The sequence below is a fragment of the Trichomycterus rosablanca genome, chromosome 3 (genome assembly GCF_030014385.1).
Source record: "Trichomycterus rosablanca isolate fTriRos1 chromosome 3, fTriRos1.hap1, whole genome shotgun sequence".
In the NCBI taxonomy this organism is placed as follows: domain Eukaryota; kingdom Metazoa; phylum Chordata; class Actinopteri; order Siluriformes; family Trichomycteridae; genus Trichomycterus; species Trichomycterus rosablanca.
The window spans coordinates 41,214,088-41,235,105 of record NC_085990.1 but is presented as its reverse complement, the minus strand read 5'-3'; the positions used below and the strand labels follow the sequence as shown (position 1 = coordinate 41,235,105).

Here is a 21,018-nt window from a genome sequence, read left to right as displayed (position 1 = left end):
GTGAAAAAATGACTGAAATGTTTAAAAACAATGTACCTCAAAGAAAGATTGGAAGAGATTTGCATATTTCTCCCTCTACAGTGCATAATATCATTACATGATTCAAGGAATCGGGAGGAATTTCAGTGCATAAAGGCCAAGAGCGCAAGCTTAAGCTGAACGCGCGTGATCTTCGATTCCTCGGATGGCACTGCATCAAGAACCGCCACTCAACAATAGCTGATATAACCACATGGGTGAGGGATTACTTTGGCAATTTTTTGTCAAGCACTACAATACGGAGTTACATGTACAAATGCCACTTTACTGTGCAAAAAATAAGCCTTAAGTTGACCAAATAAAACATGAAATACCTGTCTGCAATGAAATAAAAGTAAATGTAAGAAACTCTGTTTTTTGTTCCAAAAACGTGCATGCAGTGGGTGTATTTCAGAGGGGGTTTGGGTGGAAGGTAAATTTGGGTGGAAGCTAAATAAAAATCTGTCACAAAACAATTTGACCACTGCATTATATAAATTTTTACATACCGTATTGGTGGGATCTTCTTGTAGTACTGAATCATACAACTTGTTGGCATCATCATACCTTTAAAAGCAAGAACAGAACGGTGTCATAGATTTGGCAGCAGTACACATCACACACAGCAGCAAACATGCCCGGCCATGGGAGAAAGTCCAACAATTAATCCAGTGGCCTAAGCAATCTCACCCGAACAAAGAAGTAGAACTGATGAAGGCTGGGACAAATGTGTCACTGTCCACCATAAGAGGATTACTTATTTATTAGGATTTTAACAATATGTTTTACACATTTTGGTTACATTAATGACAGAAACGGTAGTTACTGGTTACACAAGATTCATCAGTTCACAAGTTTAAAGTCAAACACAGTCATGGATAATTTTGTATCTCTGAATAACCTGACTGTAAGGGGAAACTGGAGCTCCCGGAGGAAACCCACACACATACAAGGAGAACATGCAAACTCCACACAGAAAGGACCCAGGCCGCCCCACCTGGGGATCGAACCCAGGACCTTCTTGCTGTGAGGCGAAAGTGCTACCCACTGAGTCACCGTGCCACCCAACAACACAGGACTAGCAGATTCCATGATGCACACCCCTTGTAAACAAGAAGCACAGGAAGGGTCACACACCAGAAGAAATTTGGATAGGCCTGCAGAATTCTGGTACACAGTTCTATTGTTTGTTTGTTTGGGTTTATTGCCATATTAGCAACACACTGGCTATTATATGGCATAGACGTTTATTAGATCTTACTATTAGAATTTAGTAAAACGTGAAAATAAATAGTAAAAAATAATAGTAAAAAATATGCTCAGATCATTTGTTTAAAATTTAGACTTTCTAAAAAGTTACGAATTTTAGATGGAGAAATCTTTTCGAACAGTTCTTTTATGTTCACAACCCTGTAAAAATGGTCTCTGATGGCTGAAACTGTAGGACATTCTAATAAAATATGTTTGATTGTTTGGGGTGTACCACAGAATTGACAGGTTGGTGCCTGCTCGCCAACCAGCAGGTGTCGGTGGGTAAGGGCAGTATGGCTGATTCGGCACCTGGTAATAACTGTCTGGTCGTGCCTATTTAGGAAATCTCGATTGTGTTTAATATTAAGGTTTGGAGTTATTTCATACAGTTTGTTTTGAGTATTGGTGGACCAGTCTTCTTGCCATTTTATTTTGCAGTAGTTTTTGATTTCTGGGTAAGCATCAGTCTTTGGGATGTATCTCCAAGCAATATACACAATATACATTCTATAGAGCAGGGGTGGGGAACCTCCGGCCCGCGGGCCGTATACGGCCCCCCGCTCAAATGTGGCCCGCCATATATTTCCTACATGTTATTGTTTTTAATTTACTAATTTATTAATCATCATAATCATCGGTTCCGCATAATCCGTTTCAGTGTCGCGTAGCAACAAGGTAAACAAAGCCGCCCAGGCGTCTCTGTCTCCGCAATTAATGATGACGCGTATATCAAATTAACCAATGAGCTGCGACAACCGTGACTGTAGGTTCGTCCAGTTAGCTGCGTCTTTCTGGTTTAAGTTTGTAAAAATGTCGAAGCGCAGGAAAGTTGATGATGAATGTCGCGTCTTTCAAGAAAAAAGGACAACGGATTTCTTTTTTGTAGAAGTGAAAGGAAAGCCAGTATGTTTAATTTGTGGAGAATCTCTCGCTGTTCTAAAGAAAAATAATATTGAAAGACATCATACCACCAAACACGCAAAGTATAGCACTCTGCAGGGATCGGAACGAGCGGAGAAAATAAAGGTGCTCAAACATAATTTGATTGCACAGCAAACTTCCTTCACACGACCCAGAAAGGAACTGGACAGTGTGACTGAGGTGAGTTATGTGGTGAGTTCACTACCGTCACATTGAAATGATGATAAGGTAAGTCTGAGATCAAATATAAGCACTACATGCCATCAGCATAATTTATAAAGCCTGTATTATTTGGCTGTGTGTTGCATCATTGTAGTATGTGGCCCGTGACCAGATATGTAATTATTAATCTGGCCCTCGGTGGATAAAAGGTTCCCCACCCCTGCTATAGAGTGACAAATCTAAAACTAAAACTGTTTGGTCATGAGGATCATGGGTCTGTCTGGTGCAGGAAAGGAGAGGCTCAAGACTAGAAGAATACTATTCCCACGACTAAGCATGGATGTGGATCAGTGATGTGGAAATGGATTTACAGAAATACTAAGGGCTGACGCTGTGAAATTAAACACTGGCGATAACTGAACTTTCCAGCAAGCACACCTTCAAGACAACCAAAGCTTGATTAGAAATCCGCCCTAAAATATCCTGGAGTGCCTTCTCAATCTCCAGATTGAAATCCCATCCCATAGAAAATCTTTGGTAGAATTTAAAGACAGCAGTTGAAGCACAAAAGCCATGAAACCTCAATGAGATGGAAGCTTTTGCAAGAGAACAAAGGCAAAGATTCCACAAGGGAGGCGTCAGAGGCTTATCACTTAACGAAATTGCTTATTAGAGGTTATCAAGACAAAAGGATGTTTTCTCTTGCTGAGGGTTTAATAATAGAGCATGTGGACATTTGTCAGGAAAATTAGATGTTTTCCATTTAAACTTAAAATTACATCAATTAAGTTTATGAAAATTGCTTGTATCAGAATATCGTTTCAATGAAAGGGCGTACATCGTAGTACAAAGTAGGTGGTACGTGTCAAAGTAGCATCCACATCAATGGCAGGACCCAAGGTTTCCCAGCAGAACATTGCCTAAAGCATCACACTGCCTTCTTCCCATAGTTCATCCTGGTGACAAAGAAAACGTGATTCATCAGACCAGGCCACCTTCTTCCATTGCTCCGTGGTCCAGTTCCGATGCTCATGTGCCCATTGTTGGCGCTTTGGGCGGTGGACAGGGGTCAGCATGGGCACCCTGACTGGTCTGTGGCTATGCAGCCCCATACGCAACAAACTGTGATGCACTGTGTATTCTGACACCTTTCTATCAGAACCAGCATTAACTTCTTCAGCAATTTGAGCTACAGTAGCTCGTCTGTTGGATCTGACCACACAGGTCAACCTTCGCTCCCCATTATTATTGGGTATAACTGCACATTCATTGGTTAGTATATAAGCTACACCTGCTACACAGATGACCTTTGAGAGAAAACAAATCACTGACTGTAACTTATTTGTTGCTATGTACACATCACCCCAAATTCCCACCTCATGTACCCTATTTATTAATCAAATAAATAAAAAATAAAACAATAAAAAATAACTTCTGCAGGCAACCTGCAGCTTTTTGATTAAAACCTGCTTGTGCGCAGACACCAACAGAAGCTACTCTGGTTTCGATTATCAGTAAATAGCTCCACTTCCACTGCCACTCCTACCACTCACATCTACTTTATTACCCAACTGCTCTCTATTATATCTAACATGGTAGGCAGGCACACTCCCACCAGCGCATGGCTTTATTTATGTTGAATTCAGGCAGGTTGTGTGTGCACGGATAAGGCTGCGTTCAGGCAGCAAGTCTGATGACAATTAGACACAAATTTGCAGTTTATTTACTCTAACAGTGCAGAAGCGATCACTCTCAATTATGGCATGAGAGAAAAACAAGTCAATATGGTGAACAGACTGAAACATTAACAATTCCTCTCGTTTCTTTCCGTTTATTTGAAAGGAGCACGGGGATGATTCACAGGCTGAAAAAAGTGTGACAGTCCGTGTTGGGTCTGCTCGGACAGGAGCAAAAGGAAAGGTAATTGCGGAAAGAATAGGAACATACAGAATAATAGCGTGATCTACCACTTCCTCCCTGGGAATTGCTCACTTGGCCCAATAAATAAACACCCCCATCCCAGCACTCAATCTGCTTACAAATCGGTATGCCCACCCTAGGACACACCCAAGACCGGCTTGCTAAGTTTGGGCCCAATGAATCTTACCTCTCCAGTGCCTCTAGCCGCATGCCGGCTAATCGCGTCACTCTGTGACTGTCGGGAAACTGCCTCTTCAGCTCCTGTAGACAACTCTGAACAAAACACAAAAACCTGTAGTGTAAGTGCACACACATGTAAAAAGCACATATTCAAAAGTAAATATGGTTGACCTTGAGGTCAGCATTGGATGCCCCGTACTTATCACCATGTGGTGGGTAACAAAGCAGAGCTGAAATTGCATCATACTGTTTTAGGCAATAAAATATTGCTGGGCTTTTAGCCTTTAAACGCAAGTGTGTTCTTACTCAAAGACTTACTGTAAAACGCATAAACTGTCTGGTTTGACAGTGCAATCCTAAACTGGAGGTTTTTGCTGACCATGAAGTGGAGTGAAAGAACTTTCCAGTTTGTGGGTTCCATGATAAACAGGTCAGTGATACAGCTGTGAGAGACAATTTGAAAAATTGCAACTGACACGGGTGGGAACCTAAAGCCCATTGCTGTGGGTTCCCACAATTTTGCACCAGTTACTATTAAAGGGAGAGACAGGATGCTACTTTGTCCAGTTAAGTGTGGAAGCAGAACAAAAATAGCACTTTCTTTTAACCTTGGTGAGTGATCATCAAAACGTATGTTTTTCTGGTCAAAAAGGAATGTTTGACCATTGACCCATTACAGCTGTGGTCATTTTCCCACTTTTTCTCGCCACTGGAAAGAGCCATTTGTAAGAATTAGTGTTTCAGTTAAAGCCTTGGGCTGAGTGAATCATTGAAAAGGAAGGGATACTAACTCACCCAGGCCAAATCGTCCCGACTACAGTCCAGCGCTGCAATCAACACTTGCTCATATATTATCCAGACTGGGGATAAAACACAAAAGAACACCATGTTTACAACCTCGTTTTCAGATGGGTGGGAAAAAAGGCTGATATTGTCACGGTGTATATTTAACATTGAGTCTCACTATAACAGATTGTAAAAACACATTGAAGAGACACCCATAAAAAATAAATGCATTTTGTGAAGTACATGTGAAAACTACAGACAGACAAGACAAGGGATGAAACCTTGCCAGTGCTGATGCTTCAACACAGTTATACAGCATCCTATAAATAATAATCCATATGCTCTGTGGTATGTATAAATGCATATGCTAAGCATACGTGTTTAATCAAAAAAGCAAAAGCAAAGGATCTATGTGACTTGTGAGAGATATGTGAGAGACATTGCTCAACCAGCTGGCAGATACACTATTTGCCAAAAGTATTCGCTCGTCTGCCTTTACACGCACATGAACTTGAGTGACGTCCCATTCTTAATCCATAGGGTTTAATATGATGTCGGCCCATCCTTTGCACCTATAACAGCTTCCACTCTTCTGAGAAGGCTTTCCACAATGTTTAGGAGTGTGTTTATGGGAATTTTTGACCATTCTTCCAGAAGCGCATTTGTGAGGTCAGACACCGATGTTGGACGAGAAGGCCTGGCTCGCAGTCTTCACTCTAATTCATCCCAAAGGTGTTTTATCGGGTTGAGGTCAGGACTCTGTGTAGGCCAGTCAAGACTTCCACACCAAACTTGCTCATCCATGTCTTTATGGCAAATTAATTGCCCTGGTGCGAGGTCATGTTGGAACAAGAAGGGGCCATCCCCAAACTGTTCCCACGCTCTGTCATTTTACGTGGCCTGCTGTCGTTCCCAATCACTTCCACTTTGTTATAATACCACTGACAGTTGACTGTACATAAGCGTAGTCTTTTCAGGTCACAAAATAGTTCTTATTTATGTTTTGCACACAGTGATTTTAATTTTTTTTTTACAATACAATTAACAAAAAACATGTTCTACTGTTTCTACAACATGCTAATAAAAATCAAACGCTCAGCAAAACACATGCTTGGACATTCTGCTCAAACAATAAACATACAATGAATAATGAGCTTGGCTAATGGAACCATTGAATAGAATTAATGAGACATAACAGAAAACAGTTTTACAGGCAATGTGTATTTCATCAGCTGAAACTTGTCAATTGAGAAAGAGCGAGAAAATGTTTCTGAACAAAAAAATTATTTTTTGCCAAAACAAATGTACACAGCTCCCTCTTGTTCTTATGATTTTAAGTCAAGCTTTGATCATATTCATATTCTACAGTTTCAATGAAACCAGGCGGTGTTATGTGTTTACCCCACGGTTTAAATGCTGTATGACTCATAATGACACAAGTGGCCAAAAAAAGCTAAAAAGCACCCAAAATGTGCAGCTCATCAATGTCTGCGTGTACTTCGTTGGCATATACTGTGTAAAGTGAAATGAATTAATAGCATCTGACTGATTTGATTAAGTTACATAATGTGTTCAATCAAAATGTGAATGAATTAAAACGCATTTGGGCCTCAAATTAATTTACGACTGGATAATTTATTTCTGTTCTCATATAAATAGGGATAGACTGGTTTGGCCTATTAAAAAGTACATGTAATAATGGTTTCTTGACAAGGCAAGGAAGAAACCCAAACGGTCATCTGTGTTTAAACAGTCAGCTGTAATCTGCACACTATCAACAGATCTGCTGAACATTAGACCTGATTTTTTGGTACATCTGACCATCTGGACAAACTTCCTTTTAGCACAAACTGCCAGTTTGAAGTTTTTAATTATCTTGGCAAAAGACCACACTTTACACTTTTTATAAATAAGGTGATTGAACTAGCTCTATATATACTGGCAAATTAGTCATCAGCTAGAGTTAATCCCAATGACTAACAAGGAATTAAGAAACAGAGACAAATCCTTTACCACCAAATAAATGGAATTAGATGCATCTATAAACTTTAGTAGGAACATAAATTCAGAAACATTGTTGGTTAGTAAAATGTGGCTATCGAGATGAGAGTAGCCTGTACATGGGCCCAAATGAACCAATACAGCAATCTCAAACCAAACACTTCTGCACTTAACAGTAATAGCAATACAGCAATATTAGTATTGCATTGAAAAACTACTTTGAAATATAAAATAAGAAGAGTCTATATGGGTAGGGGGATTTGTTTTTCATTATTTCCCAAGTAGCAACGCAGGTTTTATTTGCTACGTAATTTACTGTTGTCTCACAGTATAACATAATATCATAAGCTGTTTATAACAACTACAGTTACTATGAAAGGAATAACACCACTTTAGCTCGAGCTCTAACTATAACCCATTATAAATAAGCCAGCGTGTGAGCTTCTGTGGCGTAGTGGCAAAAGCCATGCTGCTGGTAACATTGCCTAAGTTCGGGCGGTTTGAATCCTGGGCTGTACATGAACCTAGCCATTCAGGGGGGCATACTGTATATCAGTGCATCCCAAGCACAGATAGATAGGATGGGCATCAGGAAGTGCACCAGGTGCAAAACCTGTGCCAAAACAAATGCGAGGACAAACAATTCGGTGTGGCGACTCCTGACAGGAGTAACAAAAAAGAATCATTCATTTATTTATCAAGAAAGTAGCTTAATATGGCCTTATACAACAAAAGAGCACTGACAGCAGTCATGATTGATTACTGAACTTGAGGATAAATCTGGTATTGTTACAGTAAACCATGTTTCTTTTAATTAATTCATAACTTACGTATTTGGTTGGGCTTTCAACTCTTACTGCTGTCTATTTAGCAACCAACCCTCTTGATTAATAGACTGGTGTTCTAAGTTTTAAAAGTTTTAAAAGTCTGATAGCCAGTTTGAAACTGCTGCTTTATCATAATGAATTTGTTATGCAAGGTGCTCTGTAAATTATGTTAAGGTCAGGTTTCGAATCAACAGCAGTGCTATCTGCCGGTCTGCATCTACATAAAGACGATTGACTATGTCTGAGGGGTGATGGCCGAGGGCCCGTGATGATTTGTCAAGCTGACCACAGTTTGTTACTGTGATTATGGTCCAGTGACCTAATGCACCACCAACCTGACCTTTAATAATTAAATAAATATATTTATACAATAACTTATAATAACCTTGTAGGAATCTAAATGATAAATTAGTATCAGAGAGAAAGATCACTGCATACCTAAAAAACATAAGCTCCAAGACACTCCATAATTACCCAGCAGGCAAATTTAAGCTCTTCTACCCAGAATTCCCACCAAGTACAAATCATAATTCATTTCAGTATATATTTGTCTAGCGTTCTCTTATAATAATCTTAATTAATCAATCAAAAACTTGACATTCTATTAAAAAAACAACAGACTGCTCAGTACAAATGCTTATCATAAAGGATTTAAAGGAAAAAGAATACGAAGCGAAACTATCGCAGATTTTGGTTTGCACTTACCGTCATCTCCAAGCTTTGATGCATGCTCATTGATCAGTTCCTCGCCCACGTCCACAATCTGCTCACTATTCCTGTAATTCTCTTCTCTCCACTTTCGAAGTTTGTCACGCATCTCTGCAAGATAAAGCAGAAACATTGTGTATTTTATTTTGGAAAATCTAAAAGGTTTTCCAGGTTTAAAAAAGCAACATTTAAGTGAAGTTAAACTGAATTTTAATAATAACTGCTGAGATCTAAATATAGGTAGGTGACACAAAACTAAAAGTTACTATAGCAGCTGTGGTGGGCAGTGCACTGATCAAAAATGTAATTTGATCAGAAATGTAAGCTTCTTTGGATAAATGTGTCTGCTACATGCCATACATGTACAAACCATAGCTTGATTGCACAAATCTAAAATCATGTATGCTGAGCATGAAATCTTTGCGTAAACTGTTATATTATGTATACAATAGTTCATAAGTCTACGTTTCCTAATATTTTGTAAGGTATCTTTTTTGATCTTATCTACATTATTGATCCAGTTTTTTTAGGACCACCCAAATAATATGCAGTCAATACAGCTCTGACCTGCTGAGACATGGACTTCACAAGACTTCTGAATGAGTCCTGTTATTTCTAGTACCAGGCTATTACTAGCAGGCCTTTTAACTTGTGTACGCTGCGGGATGGGTCAGCCTACAGTGCATCCTGGTGACATTTCTCTCAAATCAATTAGTCTTGTCCAACCAACAACCTGTCAGCATGTTGCAGCTTGTTCCTCCTTGTACCATTGTCGTTGGGTACTTACCAAGACTGTCTGTAAGCGTTCTGTGTTGTTTCATAAATACTTCAAATGAGTAGCCTTATCAAATTCACTTAAGTATTAATCCTAAATACCTTACATATCAGCTAAATTCCATATGTGTATTACAAGTAACTACCAACAGCTAGGGCTGTCGCGGTGAAAGAATTTCCCCTTGCGATATTCAGCCTGTCTTAATATCGCGGTATGCGATAATATCGCCATTTTTTTTTTTTTTTTTGAAAATGACTTAATTGATCTGGATTTTAGAGCTATATAAACAAGCTTTATTGTTAGGCTATGATTCGGTATATTATTGCTTTATAATGACAAAGATGAGACAGCTTTAAGACCAATCAAATGTGTGTTTATTGTTAAATACAGAACAGAGTAGGGATGCGCGTCTTTTCTCTATTAAAAAAGGTTTAAATTTAGCTTCTAGCCTAGGCTAGATATACAGTGTGAAACGAAAAAAAAGTGTTTAGGCTAAATATTTTAAATGCACATCTAATCAAAATATGGTAAAAAAAATAGAATAAAGAATAAAGTCTGTAAGAGTTTAAACCTGCGTTATCATGCGCGCTAGAAGAACCAACATGTTCATCTGATGTGGTTTAGAGAGGATCTGAGTGGGGTAGTGATGTTCCCGGCGTTACCGATGTTACACTAATTCACACGTGTACTGATCCTGCATGCGACTTTACAGATCAAAGCAAATCTAGCCTGGTTATTGCGCCACTATTAACCATCTATTTAGTAGGTATAATTAACATAACAATATAATATATAAAATAATACTACATTTTAAGTTATTATTCGTTTCAATACATTTTTATTCAACGAAAAAATACATTTAAATCATTTCAGCAAGCCAGCAAGAGAATATTTGCAGGCTGCAATGCCATATTAACCGTCATTAAGTGTTTTAGTTCGCCAAGGCTTTTTTAAGGTTTGAATATAGTCTAAATTACAAGTATTTTATTAAGTGTGAACTCAATTTGATCATTAATAAACTTGCCTGTAATTCCTGTTGCCATTAACCGTTTCCATCCAAACATTTCGCAAGTGTAAAGCGCATTTATGAAATATCGGCAGAAAAAAAAGCGGAAAATGTTGCGTTTCCATCAACTACAGTTATGTGAAAAAACCTTTACATGACGTGAGAGACGTCGGGCAGAACGAGCAATGGCCCGTCTAATGTGGGCTCAAATCTCCGTGCCACGGCGACGTTCACCCCGCATCTGGGAACGTAAAACGCACTAAACAATTTTGGGAGCACATTGTGCAGAACCATTTTTCAAACGAGCTTTGGATCAAGAATTTCAGAATGTCAAAATCAGCCTTTGATGAGCTATGATCGGGTCATCTGTAGAGCCAAAAGTTTACAGTCACCGGCCACCCGTGCCAACTGAAAAGAGGATTGCTATTGCCTTATACAAGTAGTAGTGGGCGAGACGTTCGGCGTGAGCGTAACAACAGTTCACCATAGTGTATACGCTGTATGCCAAGCAATAACATCAAAACCAATTAAACATTACGTCGTATTACCAAATGCGCAGGAGGCAGAAGAAATAGCACCGCGTAATTACGCAGCGCATCATATACCACAGGTGTACGCTGCACTGGATGGTACACACATTCCAATCCTCCCTCCAGCAGTCGGGTACAGGGGCTATGTACATAGAAAGGGATGGCCATTGATTGTTTTGCAGGCACTTGTGGATGACCAGTTGTTGATTCGTGATGTATGTGTTGGCTTTCTCAGCAGCACACATAACGCAGCAGTTATTAAAACATCACAACTTTTCAGGTACACTACACACGTTGACAGTGATTCAGTTTTAAAATATATATATACAGGTCCTTCTCAAAAAATTAGCATATTGTGATAAAGTTCATTATTTTCCATAATGTAATGATAAAAATTTAACTTTCATATATTTTAGATTCATTGCACACCAACTGAAATATTTCAGGTCTTTTATTGTTTAAATACTGATGATTTTGGCATACAGCTCATGAAAACCCAAAATTCCTATCTCAAAAAATTAGCATATTTCATCCGACCAATAAAAGAAAAGTGTTTTTAATACAAAAAAAGTCAACCTTCAAATAATTATGTTCAGTTATGCACTCAATACTTGGTCGGGAATCCTTTTGCAGAAATGACTGCTTCAATGCGGCGTGGCATGGAGGCAATCAGCCTGTGGCACTGCTGAGGTGTTATGGAGGCCCAGGATGCTTCGATAGCGGCCTTAAGCTCATCCAGAGTGTTGGGTCTTGTGTCTCTCAACTTTCTCTTCACAATATCCCACAGATTCTCTATGGGGTTCAGGTCAGGAGAGTTGGCAGGCCAATTGAGCACAGTAATACCATGGTCAGTAAACCATTCACCAGTGGTTTTGGCACTGTGAGCAGGTGCCAGGTCGTGCTGAAAAATGAAATCTTCATCTCCATAAAGCTTTTCAGCAGATGGAAGCATGAAGTGCTCCAAAATCTCCTGATAGCTAGCTGCATTGACCCTGCCCTTGATAAAACACAGTGGACCAACACCAGCAGCTGACATGGCACCCCAGACCATCACTGACTGTGGGTACTTGACACTGGATTTCAGGCATTTTGGCATTTACTTCTCCCCAGTCTTCCTCCAGACTCTGGCACCTTGATTTCCGAAAACAGTACTTTGGACCACTGAGCAACAGTCCAGTGCTGCTTCTCTGTAGCCCAGGTCAGGCGCTTCTGCCGCTGTTTCTGGTTCAAAAGTGGCTTGACCTGGGGAATGTGGCACCTGTAGCCCATTTCCTGCACACGCCTGTGCACGGTGGCTCTGGATGTTTCTACTCCAGACTCAGTCCACTGCTTCCGCAGGTCCCCCAAGGTCTGGAATCGGCCCTTCTCCACAATCTTCCTCAGGGTCCGGTCACCTCTTCTCGTTGTGCAGCGTTTTCTGCCACACTTTTTCCTTCCCACAGACTTCCCACTGAGGTGCCTTGATACAGCACTCTGGGAACAGCCTATTCGTTCAGAAATTTCTTTCTGTGTCTTACCCTCTTGCTTGAGGGTGTCAATGATGGCCTTCTGGACAGCAGTCAGGTCGGCAGTCTTACCCATGATTGCAGTTTTGAGTAATGAACCAGGCTGGGAGTTTTTAAAAGCCTCAGGAATCTTTTGCAGGTGTTTAGAGTTAATTCGTTGATTCAGATGATTAGGTTAATAGCTCGTTTAGAGAACCTTTTCATGATATGCTAATTTTTTGAGATAGGAATTTTGGGTTTTCATGAGCTGTATGCCAAAATCATCAGTATTAAAACAATAAAAGACCTGAAATATTTCAGTTGGTGTGCAATGAATCTAAAATATATAAAAGTTAAATTTTTATCATTACATTATGGAAAATAATGAACTTTATCACAATATGCTAATTTTTTGAGAAGGACCTGTATATATACAGTGTATCACAAAAGTGAGTACACCCCTCACATTTCTGCAAATATTTCATTATATATTTTCATGGGACAACACTATAGACATGAAACTTGGATATAACTTAGAGTAGTCAGTGTACAACTTGTATAGCAGTGTAGATTTACTGTCTTCTGAAAATAACTCAACACACAGCCATTAATGTCTAAATGGCTGGCAACATAAGTGAGTACACCCCACAGTGAACATGTCCAAATTGTGCCCAAAGTGTCAATATTTTGTGTGACCACCATTATTATCCAGCACTGCCTTAACCCTCCTGGGCATGGAATTCACCAGAGCTGCACAGGTTGCTACTGGAATCCTCTTCCACTCCTCCATGATGACATCACGGAGCTGGTGGATGTTAGACACCTTGAACTCCTCCACCTTCCACTTGAGGATGCGCCACAGGTGCTCAATTGGGTTTAGTCCATCACCTTTACCTTCAGCTTCCTCAGCAAGGCAGTTGTCATCTTGGAGGTTGTGTTTGGGGTCGTTATCCTGTTGGAAAACTGCCATGAGGCCCAGTTTTCGAAGGGAGGGGATCATGCTCTGTTTCAGAATGTCACAGTACATGTTGGAATTCATGTTTCCCTCAATGAACTGCAGCTCCCCAGTGCCAGCAACACTCATGCAGCCCAAGACCATGATGCTACCACCACCATGCTTGACTGTAGGCAAGATACAGTTGTCTTGGTACTTCTCACCAGGGCGCCACCACACATGCTGGACACCATCTGAGCCAAACAAGTTTATCTTGGTCTCGTCAGACCACAGGGCATTCCAGTAATCCATGTTCTTGGACTGCTTGTCTTCAGCAAACTGTTTGCTGGCTTTCTTGTGCGTCAGCTTCCTTCTGGGATGACGACCATGCAGACCGAGTTGATGCAGTGTGCGGCGTATGGTCTGAGCACTGACAGGCTGACCTCCCACGTCTTCAACCTCTGCAGCAATGCTGGCAGCACTCATGTGTCTATTTTTTAAAGCCAACCTCTGGATATGACGCCGAACACGTGGACTCAACTTCTTTGGTCGACCCTGGCGAAGCCTGTTCCGAGTGGAACCTGTCCTGGAAAACCGCTGTATGACCTTGGCCACCATGCTGTAGCTCAGTTTCAGGGTGTTAGCAATCTTCTTATAGCCCAGGCCATCTTTGTGGAGAGCAACAATTCTATTTCTCACATCCTCAGAGAGTTCTTTGCCATGAGGTGCCATGTTGAATATCCAGTGGCCAGTATGAGAGAATTGTACCCACAACACCAAATTTAACAGCCCTGCTCCCCATTTACACCTGGGACCTTGACACATGACACCAGGGAGGGACAACGACACATTTGGGCACAATTTGGACATGTTCACTGTGGGGTGTACTCACTTATGTTGCCAGCCATTTAGACATTAATGGCTGTGTGTTGAGTTATTTTCAGAAGACAGTAAATCTACACTGCTATACAAGCTGTACACTGACTACTCTAAGTTATATCCAAGTTTCATGTCTATAGTGTTGTCCCATGAAAAGATATAATGAAATATTTGCAGAAATGTGAGGGGTGTACTCACTTTTGTGATACACTGTATATGCGTGTGTGTGTGTGACTTAGAGCTTGAAACGTCATCGTTTATTCGCAAAACCCGTTTCCATCCCCTTTTTTCGCATTTCGGTGATGCGATATTCTAACTTTTCCACCTCGTTCAAGCGTGAAAACTTTTTTTTGTATTTTGAATTTTTAGCTTTTCCATCCAGGTGTTTTAATGCGCAGTTTTCAAAATTCGCAAAAAGTTGGTGGATGGAAAACCGTCTAGTGTTTCCATCTTAAAACACAAAGCCTGACACTCAGCAGCAACGCATGTGAACAGTTTGCAGGAAAATGACGCACTTAGCTCTTTTTCATTATGAATTTATTTAACATTTATTATGCCCGATTGTAAGCGAAAAACAAGATGGACCCTGCAACAACAACAACAACAAAAAAAACGTGAATATCGCGGTGTGGCGGTTGCTTGGCATGCCCTGCGGTTGGCTGGTCTATACCGCGATATTTCAAAATTGCGGTTAGCGCGACAGCCCTACCAACAGCACCACATTTAATACATTCCTGACTTTGACATGCATGACTGATACGACAAATGCACTGTCATACACTTTTCAAGGGTGGTCCTAATGTTTTGGCTCATCAGTGTATGCTTTAAAGTGCCTTTTAACATGAAGTAGTACATTTTTACTGTAATTACACATTAACTGAAATGCAATGCAACTGGATGAAAATGTGGCTCTAGTTTTGGTTGTAAGTATATTTGATTAATGTGATGTGGCTGAAAATTGAATTTTTTTCTGATGATTACATATGGGTCATTCTATAATTTGGGGTACATTTCACATCACCAAAAAAGTACAAAAACAATGTTCTCTCTCAATAAAACAATCAGTGGTTCAAGTTAATATATTCTTTAGTATAACATATCCACTATTTGCAAAGCTTAAACATTAATTTTTTTTATTTTTATTTTAAAGGGACAGTAGATGTAGACTACTAGGTAACTTAGTTGACAGGTAACATAGTTGACAATTTCCCTATTTTGACCCATAACTTCAGTGGTAGACCTTGCCTGGCTGACCACATGTCATTTCTTGAACAGAATAATGTCTCATTTGAACATACGCTTGAATTAAAATTATTAAAAAAAATTTTAACCATAGTTGACGGTCAATTAATATACTCATTGACAATGTTCTATTATAGATAAAATATTTTAAAAAATAAGAGGACATTCACCACAGTTTGTTCAATATACCCTCCACAGAGAAAAAATATATCATGTAATGCTGGTCACATAGTTTTAGAACAAACCATTTTTTAGTTGCTGAGTGGAGTTCTGTTAGTAACATAGTTGACAGAACTTTTGCTGACATTAATAAATAAAGATATTTAAATTATTTAAAAGAGAAATTATTTTTCTTTGGTATTTAAACTTTTAAAATAAATAAAAAAATAGATGTTGTTGCCCTTAATGATTTTATTCATTATTTTAAAACCAAGGCACCCTCAACTTAAAAAACAGACACAGCAAAAACTGTTCATTTAGGAACATCATGACAAATTTCAAGTTAAATGAAGCATAGGATGCACATCATGTTTTTGTGATATTACAACATGTTTTCCATTAATAGGTAAAATATGACATTTTTAAAGAAAATAGTTAGATTAAATATAATTATTATCATTGGACATGGAATGTACCCCAAATTATAGAATGACCCATATAAACTGTATACTCTAGTTAAACTAATGTCAGTCAGTGAAAGTCTGTAATAGACTATAATAAAATCCTCATGTCCACTGTCTGCTTCATGTATTCTGTTCTGCTTGTGTTTTTGTTACCACAACATAACGTATATGTTAAGCTTTAGCAGTTAAGCAAACAACATCAAGCACATTTCCAAACGTTAATTTCATTATGGAAAAAATAATGCATTTATTTTGCCTTATTTCTAGCTTGACCGTGATTGTGGGCACTTGGTGGTCAAAAACATTATAAAGTTACATTTACAAGCCATGTGGGTTAAGTGTACATTACAAAATAGTACATAATACAAGCAAGTGTATGTACTAGGTAACAAGGTCACAGTTTTCGATACAGTTTACATATACAGTTTATCTTTATGGTTCATAAGCAGGTTAATACAAGTAATAACAGTAACAACTGTGCCTCATCTCTGCTGGGAGAAATATGTTTCCTTTTATCAATAAAGTATATAGGTCGAGTGTATGCAACATATTGATCTTAACGTGACGTAAGACTCACAAAGGGAGCTAAGCAGCTAGCTTTATGCTTCATATGGTAACAGTATAACTAACAGTATAACTTACTTACACGCTTACAGATGCTTACAACATCGACACAGGTTTGTCTTTTACAAGTAAAACGGCAGTTACATACAACACGTACAATACAATAATATCACCAGTTATAATAGTATCAATAACGCCGTTGTTGAGCAACCCATAACATAGCAAAGTAGCTAGCGTTAGCTTAAAGAGCTAACTGTTCAACTCAGTATGTAATTAGGAGCCTAGACATAGCCCTATAAATTACATTGAATTACTTTTTAGTTAAATTCACACATAATAAATGAAACATTAGTCAAATTACTACGATAAAACCATTCTGTCATTTACCTTCCCAGCTGACATCGTACAGTTCAGAAATAGACGCCATTTTTTCTGGGACCACCGTCTTGACAATCCGGACGTGTCCGATATAGCTCCCTGCACCCTAGTCCCTACATAGGGCATGTGAAGTGTAGAAACTGTTGAACCAGTCGGACATGAACCTATTTACAGAAATTGTTTTTTTTTGTTTGTTTGTTTGTTAGGATTTTAACGTCATGTTTTACACTTCGGTTACATTCATGACAGGAACGATAATTACTTATTATACAAGGTTCATCAGTTCACAAGATTATATTGAACACAGTCATGGACAATTTAGTGTCTCCTATTCACCTCACTTGCATGTCTTTGGACTGTGGGAGGAAACCGGAGCACCCGGAGTAAACCCACGCAGACACGAGGAGAACATGCAAACTCCACACAGAAAGGACCCAGACCGCCCCACCTGGGGATCGAACCCAGGACTCTCTTGCTGTGAGGTGACAGTGCTACTCACTTAGCCACTGTGCTGCCCAACAGAAATTGTAAAATTTTACGAGAGCTTATGATATTATATTTTAAGCAGTTTTATGTTACTTTTAAAATAGAGAATGAATAACTTAACAGGGCACTATAACATGGATATGATAAGATTTTTGAACACAAAGGCTGGCTCACAGTTTGATGCTGTTGTCACTGGGTGGCTCCGTTTAAACCACATAGTATGGTACTAAATGGTTTGTAAATGCGTTTACTGTAGGACTCCACCACTAACAGACCATCAAAAAAAAAGCCTAAACGTACAATGATTACCCAGCAATGCATGGACACCACAACTAGGGATTTGCTGTATTTAAATACGCATTTTCAGAATACCTTAAATATTTTTTTATTCAGTCCAAGATACATTGAATGTAATACACCTTGTCCCTCCTCGGACCACTGTCAGTGGGTACTCACCCCGGCTACCTGTGAAGATGGCCCTTGTCACTCAGTTCTTTATTCTGCCCATATTTGTTGCATATTTATTCCTAACTGTGACATGCACAATTGTTTTGAAATATGCATTGCCATGGACATTTTGGGGGGTCCTAATGTTTTAGCCATTCAGTGTATTCTCAACATCAAATGGTCTGCAGTTAGGTGTCCACATCCTGACAATCTTATCTACTGCTTGGCGGCCTTTTGATTTTGTGTCCACCTTACTGGAGATTCTCATTTTTATTAAGCAGATGAGAAACGTAAATTTTGAACATTGGAATGTATGAATGAATGTTTGTAATAACATACTGTAGATAGATGGATATATAGATAGATGGATGGATGGATGGATGGATGGATGGATGGATGGATGGATGGATGGATGGATGGATGGATGGATGGATGGATAGATAGATAGATAGATAGATAGATAGATAGATAGATAGATAGATAGATAGATAGATAGATAGATACTTCATTTATCTTAAAGGAAATTATTGTATGAATCAACAAACTCAAACACACATTTGTACCGCTATTTCCAAGACTACATATTCCTTCTTGATATTTAAATTCTTGTATTCATAATTGTACGTATATATCGGTTATAATCTACATTATTTTATCTACATATACTGCTATTATTATTATCCGGTTATTACCACTACTATACTCATCCATACCTACAGTATGTCTGATATATTCTGTATCTATAATCTATGTATCTATCTGTATCTATGTATCTATCTGTATCTATCAATCTATAGTCATATTCTGTTATATACTGTATATATATATGTATATATATGTATAACTATAACAATATCCTTACTTCTATATTTATTCTCATATATCTGTATATGTTGTTTATAAGAGTAGATACACTACTCTTACACTACTATTACATGTACCAGATGCACAATTTGCACATACTGTTTTTCTGTTGCATACCATATGCTGTATAAATGCACCTTATTTACTTACTTACTTTATTTGTATTAGTTTTTACAAATAATCTAATGTAATGTACATAGCTTTGTCACATTATAGTTAAAAATCTGCTGTTTGCTTGTAAAACAGTTGGTATCACATGACTCTAGACAACTTTGTTTCTACAACCACTGAGTATTTTCTTTACATTTTTTAAGTACATTTGTACAACACTGGAAATGACAAGATAAGTGGCTGTGGATACAGCACCAAGGAGAGCTGGGTTCAAACATCTGTCAGAAGTTGGACATGTTTTCCCACTGTCCATGTGTGTTTCAACCAGGTAGTCAGCTTTCTTACCACCTCCCAAAACACACAGAAGGTGGTTTAAACACTCTAGGTGTGGGTGAGTGGGTAAATAGGTTAATGTTAATAATTAACTGACACCCTGTCCAGGGTATATTCATGCAATGTGCAAAATGTATCTGGGTAGTGTTTAATCTTAATATGTAACTATTTTTCTTATCCTAGTGTATGTGCTTATGAGTTTGTGGTCATTCCCCCTTGAAATTTTCTGGCCACTCAGAAATGATGTAATTTAGGTGTTTCTTGGTAAATTGTAAATGTATAAAAAATATAATTTATTCATTGTATTTTAACAGAAGACCTTACTAAATACTTTTAGGACAGTGTATTCAGTATTTAACCATAAATACATTTTTGAAAAATTACACTACGTAACCCTGACCGCAACCAATCACGTTGATTTTGGGCACTGCTCAGTACCCATAATCTTGTTCCAGAGCCTTTTATGCCTTAAAATTGTTTAGACCAACAATTAAGATGCGCGCTAATCATGAAACGAAATTACGTCTGACATTCCCAACATGTATCAGTTTCTCCACTACACCACAGTTCATCAAGGCCAATCCACTCAGATTCCAGACCATATACAACTACTGTAATCTTTACAGTATACATTATTTAGCTTTGTGTGTGCTTTTCATTACAAACCAGGGACAGAAAAAAAGAACAGTAAAACTGACTTAGTGCCAATAGGAACTACTACTTTGCATTTTTAAAAGATGGGCAGGGGCATGTAGTACCTAAAATATGCAGTGTCAAAGCCAAATTATAATAGTTGGTTCTATTTGGGGCAGTCTGGTAATGCCTCATAGTTAAAGGGTCAGATGTTCATTCTTTCAATTGTCACTTTTGGTATTGAAATTGTGAAATTTTGGTATGTTCTCCTGTCTGTGCTTCATTAAATAATTTATATAGTAAACAAAATTATATGCTTCAATCTACAGTAGATATCATTTGCTTCCTATTTAAATTAAATTAAATAGATTGAATAAATATAAACATCAAAATAATATATATATATATATATGTCAGACTCAGCTTTATTGTCATTCAACCACGTACACGATAGAACGAAATAAAGTTACCCAGGCCTCGGTGTGTGTGACATGAATGAAATGAGAATAAACTTTATAAGATAAGTATAAAAATAAAATTAACTAAAAAAAAGTTCAAGTAAAAAGTATTTACATTTTTAAATATTGCACAAGAACTGCAGCAGCTTATGTTGATCTAAAGTGCAGAATTGCAAAAAGTATAGCAGCAAGACTAAGCAGCAACAAATCACACGATGGTTAAAGTGACAGTGTGACAGTTGTATTCAGTATATGGCAGTGTGTATAATGTTTATATATGGTTGTTTATTATTTATATAAGGTTGTTAGGATGTATAATGTTTATATAAGGTGCATAGTCAGTATATGGGGGTGGAACAGTTCAGCAGTCTGACTGCATCCAGATAGAAGCTGTTTTTCAGTCTAGATGTTTTTACCTGGATGCAGCGCAGCCTCCTTCCATAGGAAGGGGGGTGGAAAGTCCGTGTGCAGTGTGGGTGGGGTCACAGAGGATGCAG

General features: G+C 38.5%; 1 protein-coding gene across 1 annotated transcript in view; it reads right to left on the bottom strand.

The window, feature by feature from the left end:
• Positions 1-17,267, bottom strand: part of emc2 (ER membrane protein complex subunit 2) — a 54,360-nt gene extending 37,093 nt beyond the window's left edge. Inside the window, exons 1-5 of the mRNA XM_062992117.1 lie at positions 17,199-17,267; positions 8,772-8,885; positions 5,248-5,312; positions 4,460-4,545; positions 528-585 (exon numbers count right to left, since the gene is read on the bottom strand). Coding sequence (XP_062848187.1) covers positions 528-585; positions 4,460-4,545; positions 5,248-5,312; positions 8,772-8,885; positions 17,199-17,238 — 363 coding nt within the window. The 5' untranslated portion in view covers positions 17,239-17,267. The remainder of the gene's footprint in view (positions 1-527; positions 586-4,459; positions 4,546-5,247; positions 5,313-8,771; positions 8,886-17,198) is intronic.
• Between the last annotated feature and the right edge of the window lie 3,751 nt (positions 17,268-21,018).